We start from the raw sequence: 12,137 nt of genomic DNA, 5'->3' as shown, positions 1-12,137 counted from the left end.
CGTTTAGCATCCAACTACAGTAGGAACTAAAGGGCCCCGCAGAGCGTCCCATGTTTGTGTTTTCTCTGAATAACATTTAAAATTAGGCACATTAAACCTATGCAAGGTTAAAAACATGCAGTTAGCAGTTTTCACACGGGATATTCAACAGATTGATTCGATCATTCTTTGTATTTACTGTTGTGTGATGGATGTTTGAGTTGGAAGCAATAAGCGAATGAAAAATGCAGTGACGGAAGGTACAATTGAAATCTCTGCAGTGATGCCCTGCTGAGAGTTTTCTGGTTATTTATTTGTTTTATAATGAAAGAATTGGTTTTATTTTGCTTGTTTTCTCCGTAGACGCTCTGTGCCTCTCGCTCACTCTCTAGCTGCTTGAGCACTGACATTAGTCAGCTCTGCACATCTATGCCTATGTTTTTGAACCATCAGAGAATTGTTTGCCTTCAGGAAGTAAATGTGTGGATCCTGCAGTGCAAACACCCCTTAGTGATGGTCACATTATACTTGTGCTTAACAAAGCTTCCTCACACTTGGGTCTGAAAACGACATGATGTAGGTAATAAACACTGATCAGAGCAATGACAGACTAAGCAGTGTATGACAGTGATGCTCCGATTTTTAGTCTTGTACTGTAATAGTGTGCAAAATAAAGTGATAAAACACACAGAGTAGTAACATATCCATGTCTAAACACGTTGCAGCGGTGATTTTAAAGTATTAGCCGACTGAGCACAGGTGAACTCTGACAAGTAAATCTGCTACAGATCACAGAAAGTAAATATCTGTGTCCTGGAGATGTAATATAGCCATTTCTGTTTGCAGCTACACTTTATGTCCTAGATCCTACAGTCTGTGCATGATTCTACATGTTTTATAATAAGTTTAAAATTATCTAGTAGATCACGACAAAATGTCCAGATTTAAGGAAGAATATTCATCTTCAGCGTGAAAAATTGTTGAACATATCTCTACCCCTCCAACATGTCTTGCTGATACACAACTTAAACAATTAAACTGTCTCATGGCACTAGTTAAGACTAATATACTGTAGACTACCTGCAAAAAAAACAAAAGTTACCATCTGGATTTAACTAAGCAAGTAGGTAAGAGTCTCCCATTGGATAATCACTGTATGGATGATTATGTTTCAGCTGACAACAAGTTATTTAACCCAAACTGATGCAGGGAGTAGCTTCTCATGTCTGAAGACACATCCTGTGGTTGTGGAAAAGATGTTTACTACAAAAACTGGGTTAAGAACTGTCCAATGAAAGAAGGTCATGGGAGTGAAGAGTGGTTCAGGGAGCATGACATCATTTTCACACAGGGATTGGCCACCACAGAGTCCAAACTTTAACCTCATTGAGAATCTTTGGGGTTGTGATTCGACTCTCACTTCATCAAAACAAGATTAATTCAACTCTAGATGAGAATAAATGTTGTGACATGGCAGAAGCTTATTGAAACGATGGCACAGTGAATGTGTGCTGTAAGCTAAAGGTGGTCCCCCTAAGTATTAGTGTGTGTGACCTTTTTTTGGATGAGCAGTGTATCTCCGATAAATCTGGTCATTCAAGTGTGGTTGTTGCAGCTCTTCTATTTGAACAAGAGGTTTGCAGCCAGATATCTTGACGTATTTTGACCTGCAAATCACTAAAGTCAGTGCTCTTGTGAGACGGAGCCACTACTCTGTTCAGTGGGAAGCATCAGTACATTCCAGTTTAAGTCTAATAGACATAATTGATGTATGAAGTATTACATCAATATCTTGCAGGACTGGAGGACGTGCTTGTGAATATATATTACTGCAGTTTTAGGTTATATTCATATACAGTGTCTGTACGTAATACTGTATATGATTGTAGCTGTAGATATTCTGAAAAGTAATAAATTTGATTTAATTTCATTTGTAAAACAGCACTGTCAGTCTCCACGCTGATACTATAGAAGCAGCACCCTGTTATGTATTGTTGTATTATTATTAATAGCTTGTTTTTGCTACTAGGGGAGTAAAACAAATGAGCACCAGCTGACTTTAAAGCCTTCCAGTTTAACCAGTGCTCTACTCCTGCAGGTCAGCTGATGGGTATGAATGAGATCACAGAGAAGCTCACACTGGACGTGAACTGCCGGAACGAACACACCATTGTCCTGAGGGTGACCACCGCCGCCAACCTCGGCAGAGTTCCCTGTGGTTCAGACAAAGAGTGCAGGTGAGAAGAGTAAAACAAACAGGTAACACACAGGCTGAAGCACACGGCGACTGTCTGAAATGACAAATTGTCAGTTTTGGGATTAGTATAAAGATACAATACTGCTGGAAATGCATCAGAATCCAATACAGAAATAGGTTTATATAGAGCAAGTTTCCACATACAAGGAATTTGTTTTGGTGCGTTGATGCACAAAAGTAGGATAAGACATAAATATAAGACTTTAAGAAATCCAATCCATAGCAATTGACTGAAATGTGATCTTAATGCACACATTTCCAGGTAAATATATAGAAATGTCCAACTTATTTTGCACCAATTAGTTGGTAGTTAGTAACAATTCTGTAATTAGCAATAAATAATACAGCCGTATATAGGTTTATTTCCTTTAGTTTGACACAGTGAATGGTTCTTTGGGTGACGTGTGCGTTACCTTCATTTTAAAAACGGGGGTAAAAATGTGTGAAATCAGTGGAAAAGTGTTGAGACGTTTGCAAGTGAAGACTTCTGCTTGTATTGAGGTAAAAATGTTGACCTTTATTTGTAGCGCCCCCGTCTGGAGAATCACTGCTGTAGCATCAACCATTGCTAAATGTGAAAGCAAAATGTCATGATCATGTGTCTTCTTTTGCTACAGATCGATTAGCTGTGTCACACTGTCTGACTAGCTCACACTTGAGGTTATGAATTAAACTGTTGCTAAATTCAATTTGTACAACTTTGTACAGAGAAATAATTTTCATATCAAAACATCGAGATATAAAAATGAAAGACGACAGATTTAGTCTAAATTTGTTCAGAATGTCTCTAATACTTGAGAATTTTAAAATTTTAAATAGATTTAAAGATTTAACTTAAGTTAATGTTGTGAGTTTAACATCAGAACACAGTTTTAGTTCATTTATATCATTTAGACACCTCAGTTTATTTTTTGTTGTTGTTTATTTGAATAGAAAACCTGCTGACGACTTACGTTTCCTTCCTTTATTCTGTGGCTTCATCTTTACTTCTGATCTTTGCTGCTTTGACCTCAGTCTTCCCGTTCCTCCTCCTGATCACCCTGTCTACAGGTTCGCCGGCAGGACGGTGACCAGCAGCAGCTTGGTGTTGGTCACTGTCGCCACCAAAGAAGAAGGAGCCGCGCAGCTGACGGTCAACTGTGAGAAGATGGTGATCGGCACCATGCTGGTGAAGGACATTCTCCTGGCTTTGACGCAGTGACCTGTGTCTGTGCTGAACCTCTGCTCTCTGCCCCATCGCTACACCCACCTCTCTCTTTCTTTTTGCCCACCTTCATCACATTTGTAGCATCTCCTCCATTCTCCTGCAAACGTCAGTGATGAAGTTTCCGAATTGTTGAGGTTTTTTTTTTGTGAGCCCTCTACTTTTAGCAAGAGAGTTCTTATGGCCCAACGTCAATTACACCAGACTGATATTAGGCCTGAGATAATAATAGATAATAATAATAATCCCTCCCTTAGTTTTATTAATTGCACCTCACTATAGAAAAGTGCTTATTTGCACCACATTTCCTTTTTTTGGGAGCCAAATGAAATTTAGAAGACTTAAATTAAATAAAAGGAAAAGAAACCTGCAAAAAAGCAAATAGAACATATACACGCATCTTTTAAATAGAAGATGTGAAATAATAATTAATTTCCCCAAACTTCCCTGAGCTTCCAGCCACATCTTTTAGCTTTGCTCACTGGATTGAGTTGCTTACTTGTCAATGACTGAGACTGAATGAATGTTTGAAAAATGAATACAGAAGAGCCTGAAAACCAAACAAACCTGAATGCATCACATCAGCCAGACACTGACTATAAACAAGTGACAACCCAATCTGCAGAGGAAAGCCATGAAATGTGGTTAAAAGGTCTTTCTGTGGTGTCACACACTTTGTTTTAAGCTTTAGCTTGTCAAGATATACTATAGAAAATCTACTGTAGGTATTAATACCCAACCAGAGGTCCCCACAAAACTAAATCTGCAGAATAAATTCTTACAGTATCAAGGTTCGTGAAGTCATTAGTTGAATGTAGCACGAAGGCGCGACAGAGACGACTACCTGTAACCGAGTCATTCCGTTTTGGCACAATAAATGCTGTTGCTGAACAACTCACTGCTCCTAGAAATCAAACATCTTCATCTCAAATTTTAGCTTAGGCTACCGTAGCTGTCATAGTGCACATGTTCATCTCAATACTGTAAGTGGGGCATTTATAAAACCTAAAGATGTATAAATGTTATTGTATGTATTGCAACATGTACTACAGTACTACTATAAAGTGTAGTGTGTATGTGTGAGTGTGTGTGTATGTGGGAGTGATGACACTAAACACTGACTTGGCAAACATTCACTAGCCGCTTTCAAAAGTGACTCTTGTAACACCTGATTTGAATTTATCATCAAGCACGTTATGACATCCAAACACCAGACGTTTCCTTCTTTGCTCTTTGCTGTGAGACTGCTGCAAGCTATGATTAAATTTCATTTGCCTTCCCCGGATTCATTATATATTTATAGATTTACCTGTCAAACTAAAGCTCGTCTGCTTTTTTCTGTTCTTTCTCCAGAATGTCTGTAAAGTAGAAAATCTGCATTACAGAAGAAATGAAGATGGCTCATAAACCTGAATCCAATACATTTTTAGAACATTTCATTGGAAGTGGAGTGTGAATTATGCGTACTTATATTGACAAAAGCATAATAACCTTTAATCTTATTATTTATTATAATTTGTACGGATTAAATCGAAAATCAGGCATAACACGTTAATTAATAAGCTTAAGAGTTGCTTGTCTGCAGGTTTTATGTCTTGGACAGAGCTACTACTGTTTAATTTGAGAATAAATTTGAATACCTTTAGATTTAGTTTGAATTTGTGCTGATGATGATGATGATTAAGTGCTACATGAATCTCATATTTCAGGTGACGCTGCTTTCATGCCTTTCACTACACTTTCTTTTCAGGTAACGCTTCTCTTATGTTCTGGACTCTTGTGTCCAGTGGCTGCACGCTTTTTCTTTTCCTTATTTTTATTACTATCTGCGTATTTATTTATTGTTTCTTTTACTGCAGTGTTTTACCAAAGCAGTACACTGCAGTACATCATCCCTCGTAATAGCTGCAGTAGAGAACAGTTTTATTTTGGCCTTATTTATTGTTTTTTATTTGTTAAAATTTACAGTCGCTGCAGCACAGTCATGATGACGAATGTAAAGGGTAAGAAATTCTACTTTAATAAAGAGGAGTCTGCTTTCACAGAAACAGGTGGAGAAAACTGTTATCGAAGATCATTATTCATGTCTGGCAATTTGTTTTATCTGCATCGGCTCAGAAATATCCAAAGTACGGTTTATAACACCCTGTGTGTGGTTGTGAAACATGGTCCTGAAGTATTACAAGTTTATTTATTATACAAATAAAAAATACAGACACATTGTTGTGGGTCTTCTGTCTTGTCGTGCGTCTGTAATCTCCACATTACAGTTTTAATTATTTAAACAATAATAAACATGGCAGTTTGAGTTATGGCAGAACAAGGAAGTTGTTCCAGGTCACACTGAACTAGTGTTTCTACCACACATGTATCCTTGTACTTATCAGTTTAGATTTAAATACAGTGTGTTGTTAAAGTAGTTTCCTAACGTTTTTGGCACTGGATTAAACTACCTATCTGATTATAAACAGCAACAATTTCATAATTTTGAAAATAATATTAGTTGCAGGAAACATTTGATTGCAGTTTGAGTTCTGGTACTTAAAGTACGTGTTGCTAACAATCGTACATTTGTGAATGCAGGACCTGTAGTTTTATTATACAGTACTGTTGTATTTTTACTTACTTAGTAAAAAAGTGAATATCATAACATTTGAGCTGCATCAGAGAGCAGGAGGGAAAGAAAGTGCTTCACAAATCACAAAGTAATTTGACTTTAAAACCACTAATTTTAACTATTACGTTTTCTTCATCTGAACCGGTTTTGGTGTTTTTACACCACATCTTTGGTTTTTTACTCGTGGGGTCCAGATCAGGTACAGAACTACACTTTAAGAAATAAATCACTCTCAAATGTGTTTTATACACTGACATACACATGATTTGGAAAAGAGGAAGGACACTTAGGTTTTATTAATTGTTTAAACCTACAGATTTACATTGAGTCTTTTCAGTTTCTTTGCTAAACACATTTTTGCTAAAATGGTTGTGCAGGTCAGTCAGCTTGAAGAACCAATCATGAAATACCTTTAACTTCAAAGTAGAATAGATTCTGTAGGAAAATTATGAAATGTGTATCTTTCACTAATCAGTCAGCTAAAAGTCAGGACCAGATAAAAACAGAGCATGCTAGGATGTTTTTATGACTGAAGCCAACAATGGCTTCAAATCCAGTCACTGATTATTGTCCTGAAACTCAACACCATCCTCACTTTTGTGGCCTTTAGAGACAGATAAACTTTCTGAACATGCTCTTGATTTCATGTCTAGGACGTATTTAAATCCTCAAAAGGTCACAAAACGCAGTAGCATGACAGTGTTGCCGTTTCTTACTCACTTCCTGAATAATGATTTTAGACAGTTTACTGGCCGTCGACTACTTCCTCTTTTTGTTGGCTTTTTATATGAGGCACTATAAAAGTCAGAGAAATTAGTGAAGGCACAGGATTAAAAAGAGTCCTCTGGGAGTGCAAGATATGCGATATGCGAACTTCAAAGGCAGAAATCCTTCAGTCTACTTCCTTGAGGACATTAATAAATGATTACAAACATTCTCCTAATCTGACATAATGTGAGGTAGAGTCTCAGTGATCAGGTGAGCTCAGTCTGTCTGGTTTGGGGAAGAAGAAGAGCCACCAGTCCTCCAGTCAGGAGCAGCATGGAGACCAGCAGAACCGGTACGGCACAGTTCGTGTCCACCAACTTACCAAAGACTACATTACCCATGATTGCTGCCACTCGGCCCACTGCTGTGAAGAAACCGAGAGCAGAGGACCTGAAAGAGAGGACGACAGAGCAGATGAGCACTTGTGTACGTTTCTGTGCTTAAATAAATATATGTGAATTAATATATGCTTAACTTCACATCTTAAAAAATAAGTTACCGTAGCTGGGTCGGGTAGAGCTCTGTTCCCACCACATCCAGAGCGTTCCAGGCGATCACGGACACGCCGCTGAAGACACAGGAGAGAATCAGACTCTGAGCTTTTGTCTTAACCACATAAATGAGGAAGACACTCAGACTGGACACCAGCAGACTGACAGCTGGAGAATACAACAAAGACATGCAGAGGATTAAGGTCAGACAAGTTTAAATATTAGATTATAAAATTACAGTATAACATGTAAAAGTAAGTAGCTGCACAGAGGGATGCTTCTTGGCAGCATATAAGCAACAGCAAGTGCCTGCTAGAATATTTGAACTGTGCTTTCCTGACAAGAAGAGGAAGACAGGCTCCCTCAATACAGAACAAACATGCATTTATCTAATATTAAACATAATGGTGCTCAGAGGACAAAGTGTAGTAAACGTGCACAGGAAGGCTTTTCAGTAAATAAATGTTAAACCTCTTAAATCAGCCAGTGTTTTATGAACAGACTTACACAGCAGAGCCTTTCCTCCAGTGCTGTCCATCATCAGGATGGTGAAGATGTTGCCTGGCAGGTTTGATGCAGCGATGACAAAACCCTCCATATACACTGATGAAGAACAAACACATGAAGAGAAGTAAGGATAGTAACAGTTGTGGATCATGGGGGGCTAGAGTCCGAGCATGCCGCAGGCTAGAACATGATCGCAATGCTTTATTCCTGTTGTGAACTATGTAAATTCGTACAATTATTAGAAAAAAGCCTGCTTTGTTCAATATTATTAGTGAGATTATCAACCCTTTGCTCCATTTCTGCATAAATATGATTTTCAGTCCTAAAACTAAACAAATGAAACCAATTGAGAAATGAAATGAGGAAAGATTAACAGGTGTGGACTAAGATTAAAGATCGAATCTTACAAACCAGAGGATATTAGTGTTAGATGTTTTAGTCAAAAGGAAAATATTAGGATTATAATAGAATATAAGGAAAAGATTCAAGTGGCATTCTATTTTAATAGTGTCATTTTTTAAAATGACGGAATATTATTGTAGTCATGTACACAGTAATGATTACTGGCTTTAACGTTATGGATGAGCTCTAAATTAATGTCTAATGCTGCATGTTCAATGACTGGAAGAAAAAAAAGTAAGTAAAATTATATTGTTTGTGAGCTTTAGGAACCCACCTGCAGTCTTAACCGGGTAGCAGCTTTGGTTTTGGAGAGAAGAAGGGAGAGATACGTTGGCACAGGGTGAACCACCATCCTCAACTCTTGCAAACAGCTCAGGAAACCACATCCACAGTCCGTAATAACTACAAACACACACACAATGAATAGATGATTTGAAGATACAGTACGCTACTTTATATTGTTAAACTATTTGATCTCGCTCTGCTTGAGGCTGCACCAGAGAGTGTCTCCTAAACATCAGTGAATATCCCAGAAATGCCCACACAGTCAAACTGGAGTCGCTGGTGTTCAACATTTTGCTCCTGGTAACTGTTCACTATCCCCTCACAGACGTGTTGGTAATGATGACCCACTTTCTGAGCAGTTTTTGCAGTTAGGTATCATGATTTCTGGTTGTTGAAGATAAAATATTTCCAATGGTTATCTACTGCTCCCATTTAAAGCCTCAGAGCTGCCTAGTGTAACTTTATCATATTAGCAGTGTGGGTGGGTTTTCTCACCCGAAGGAGATGCAGTAGAAGACGATGAGCAGAGCGATGCTTCTGGATTTGAGCGAACCATTGAACATCTGTTTAATGGGCACCAAGCCCTGCAAATCAAACCAAAGAAACTAATTGAAATGCTGAGAAATAAAAAGCTCAGCACCAACATGAAATAATTCTTTCTGAAATAAAAGATTTCTGATGGCTGACTATCAGGCAGACAATTTTCCACTTTTGGCAAATAAATAGAGGAATAAAGTTGTCTGAATTTAAATTTCAAATCACATCTCTCGATGTCCAGTGTTTGATTTCTCTGGGTTTCTGTCATTACCCGTTTCAAAATACTGGCAAGTCGTGTGCTTGAAGTCCAACTTCTGCTCTCCTCCATTTCCTCTCTTTGCTTGGAGCACGTATACAAACCAAACTCCTGCAGAAGAGTTCATGAGACTTGTTACACTTACAGTAAATTGACAGACTGCAAAATGAGGAAAATATTTAGAGAACTTGGTAAAAAAAAAAAAAAAAAACACATTACATTTACTTGTTCACTACAAATACAACTTCCTGTCTGATTTCTATTTTTGCACATTCATATTCACATCATTGTTGTCATTTTTTATATATTTCTTTGGTTGTGTTGGGCCTTGGCCAAGTTAATCAGGCATAAAATGTGCATACAGTGACATAGCTGTATTTAGTCCATACCGGGAATGCTTTTCCTTTTCCTTTCGTGTTCAGTTCAAACATTAACCTGAAGACATGGATCGCCTCTTCCTCCTGGCCAATCTGGCAAAGACAGGGCACAAATATCAAAGACAGATCAGGACAGAAAGCATCCTACAAACACAGGACCTACGCTGGTCTCTGAATACCTCCATGAGAAATCTGGGGCTTTCAGGCATGAGCAGCTTGAAGATGAGAGCTGAGGTGAGACTGGGAACAGAACAGAGCACCACAAACAGTCTCCAGCTCTGGAAGTCCAGCTTTCCCAGAGATAAATGTACCCAGTTTTTTGGAATCACTAGCCAGGCCAGACCTGAAGAGGAAAACACACACATACAGTCTATATTACACAAAGACAAGTTGTTTGTTGTAATTTGGTGTTTTTCAGGGTCACTTAGTGAATGAATAATGAATCTTTTTAGCATTTGTTTTGTCATTTTATATGCATCTGTTGTCACTTTGTGTTTCTTTCAAATAGCCAATATTTCAAGACAGAACAACTAATTTATTTTTTGTTTGATGCAACAAACTAATGAGCTAAAAATTAGCATGTGACTAATGTTTTGCACAGTATCAATAATGATGGGACAACTTTATGTATTGTGCAACACACAATAGGAATTTATGTTAGTTCCCACCTGCAGCCAGGATGTTTCCTGCCATCCAGAAGGTGGCCAGAGCGCTGATCATTGCACCTCTCCTCAAGCGGGGCATAAACTCTGAGAAGTATGAAAAGATAACAGGGATCGATCCACCGACCCTACAGAGGGAAAGAAAAAAGCCTTTATTGTTGAACCTTTATCTTTCACATCACGTCACAAAAGTTTTACAAAGGCCTAGCTGCCCATTTGTTTATTTTGCCAGTAATTTAGTCACAGAAGATTAGTTATTACTGTTTTACTGCACATTTCTGCTTGATATTTATCAAGCAGAAATGTGAAACATTCTCTTGTTTCAGAGTCTTAATTGAAATGATTTGCATTTTTTCTTTGGGTTTTGTAATCGTGGTCCGATCACACAATAAATGACCTTGGTCAATTCACCAAAAGTTATTTCTTCCTCCATTTCTTTTTTTCAAAAATGCTGTTCAGTCAGTGCTTAAACTGAGATGTTGGTACCAAGATTCTCTCTCCAACTTCCATCGTGGACTTCAGTGATGTCAGTTAATGATTACTATAGAAATAAACAATGTAAAATAATGCAAATTCTGTCCTCACCCAATGCCACTAATAAACCGCAGCAGCAGGAAGAGCCAGAACCATGGAGCAATACTGGCCAAACCTCCAAACACCCCGTTCACTGTCAGGGATATGACCAAGATCCTGCGACGCCCCCTCTGGTCAGCCAAGTATCCCCACATGTAGCCACCCACCATCATCCCTAGAAAACAGGAATGATAAACAGGACTGCATCTATGACTGAACTCAGTTTCTATCTTTGTGTGAAACACTTATTTACACATTTAATCCAGATGATTCAGCATTTTAAGGAGAGTAAACGAAGATACCACTGTCAACATGCCGTTGCTCTCGTGGTATCGTATTCACAGATCAACTGTCCCTGTGCAGACATGATAACTGGTTTGTTTAAGGATTGTAATTCACCAAGGAAAATACTGGCAGTCAGCAGGCCCATGTCTGAAGAGCTCAGCTGCAGATCACAGCGCGCTGTTGGCAGGAGAAAAGACACACACAGGATCTCCACAGCATCGCTGGCATTGGCCCAACCACACACCACCAAGAGCAGCCAGTGGAACAAACCAAAGCCTGAGAACAAGAGCAGGACGGTTGGGCTATTTTAGACACAATCAACAGTCCAACTGCACATTATCTTGAAGGTACACCTCAATATGACAAACAAAAGTAACATTACCTGTAAATTGTTCTATAATAGTCATAAACTACAAAAAATAAAACATGTTTTAACTTGTGCATGACAGGTAGCACCAGTTAAAACCACAACCACTCAGTGTTAAATGTTCCACACGTGTCCACAAGTTGAAAATGAAATATTGTGTAATCTTTATTACCATGTTTATGTTTGTATGTATTTCATATATTAATCTTAATTTGTTTCATTTCTCACAACGCCATCAAACTTTATATCACCTGCTTCCTCCACTGCCTCCTCGTATGTTAATCCTCTCTGTTGACCGCCTCCCGCTTCACTTTGGATGTTTGTTGTGCTCCTTTCAAAAAGGATTTCACCTAAAAAGCAGCAAAACACACACATAAAGGGGGTGCATTCAAAATCCTGTGAAAGATATGTGCGTATGGTAGATAGCTTTCCTTTTTTATAAAGCTTATAGTTAGAGATGGATCAGGTGACTCTGAACCATCTCTTAGTTCTGCTGCTATAGCTTAGTCTGCTGGGGGACCTCTACTGATAAACTGAGCTCCTCTCCTCTCTCCTTTCTGCTATATCAAT

The 12,137-nt window shown here is 38.4% G+C and overlaps 2 protein-coding genes across 2 annotated transcripts in view; one reads left to right on the top strand and one right to left on the bottom strand.

The window, feature by feature from the left end:
- The window catches only part of LOC113165717 (AP-3 complex subunit beta-2), a 28,830-nt gene extending 22,670 nt beyond the window's left edge, over positions 1-6,160 (top strand). Inside the window, exons 26-27 of the mRNA XM_026365412.1 lie at positions 2,078-2,216; positions 3,287-6,160. Of these exons, the coding sequence (XP_026221197.1) occupies positions 2,078-2,216; positions 3,287-3,437 (290 nt within the window). The 3' untranslated portion in view covers positions 3,438-6,160. The remainder of the gene's footprint in view (positions 1-2,077; positions 2,217-3,286) is intronic.
- Positions 6,161-6,322: 162 nt separating this feature from the next.
- sv2 (synaptic vesicle glycoprotein 2) overlaps positions 6,323-12,137 on the bottom strand; it is a 6,977-nt gene continuing 1,162 nt past the window's right edge. Inside the window, exons 2-13 of the mRNA XM_026365410.1 lie at positions 11,819-11,917; positions 11,315-11,476; positions 10,928-11,090; positions 10,349-10,470; positions 9,860-10,023; positions 9,693-9,773; positions 9,319-9,414; positions 9,006-9,094; positions 8,500-8,627; positions 7,824-7,919; positions 7,325-7,484; positions 6,323-7,215 (exon numbers count right to left, since the gene is read on the bottom strand). Of these exons, the coding sequence (XP_026221195.1) occupies positions 7,032-7,215; positions 7,325-7,484; positions 7,824-7,919; positions 8,500-8,627; positions 9,006-9,094; positions 9,319-9,414; positions 9,693-9,773; positions 9,860-10,023; positions 10,349-10,470; positions 10,928-11,090; positions 11,315-11,476; positions 11,819-11,917 (1,544 nt within the window). The 3' untranslated portion in view covers positions 6,323-7,031. The remainder of the gene's footprint in view (positions 7,216-7,324; positions 7,485-7,823; positions 7,920-8,499; positions 8,628-9,005; positions 9,095-9,318; positions 9,415-9,692; positions 9,774-9,859; positions 10,024-10,348; positions 10,471-10,927; positions 11,091-11,314; positions 11,477-11,818; positions 11,918-12,137) is intronic.

Source organism: Anabas testudineus, chromosome 6 (assembly GCF_900324465.2).
Source record: "Anabas testudineus chromosome 6, fAnaTes1.2, whole genome shotgun sequence".
In the NCBI taxonomy this organism is placed as follows: domain Eukaryota; kingdom Metazoa; phylum Chordata; class Actinopteri; order Anabantiformes; family Anabantidae; genus Anabas; species Anabas testudineus.
This window is presented reverse-complemented; position numbering and strand designations above follow the sequence as displayed.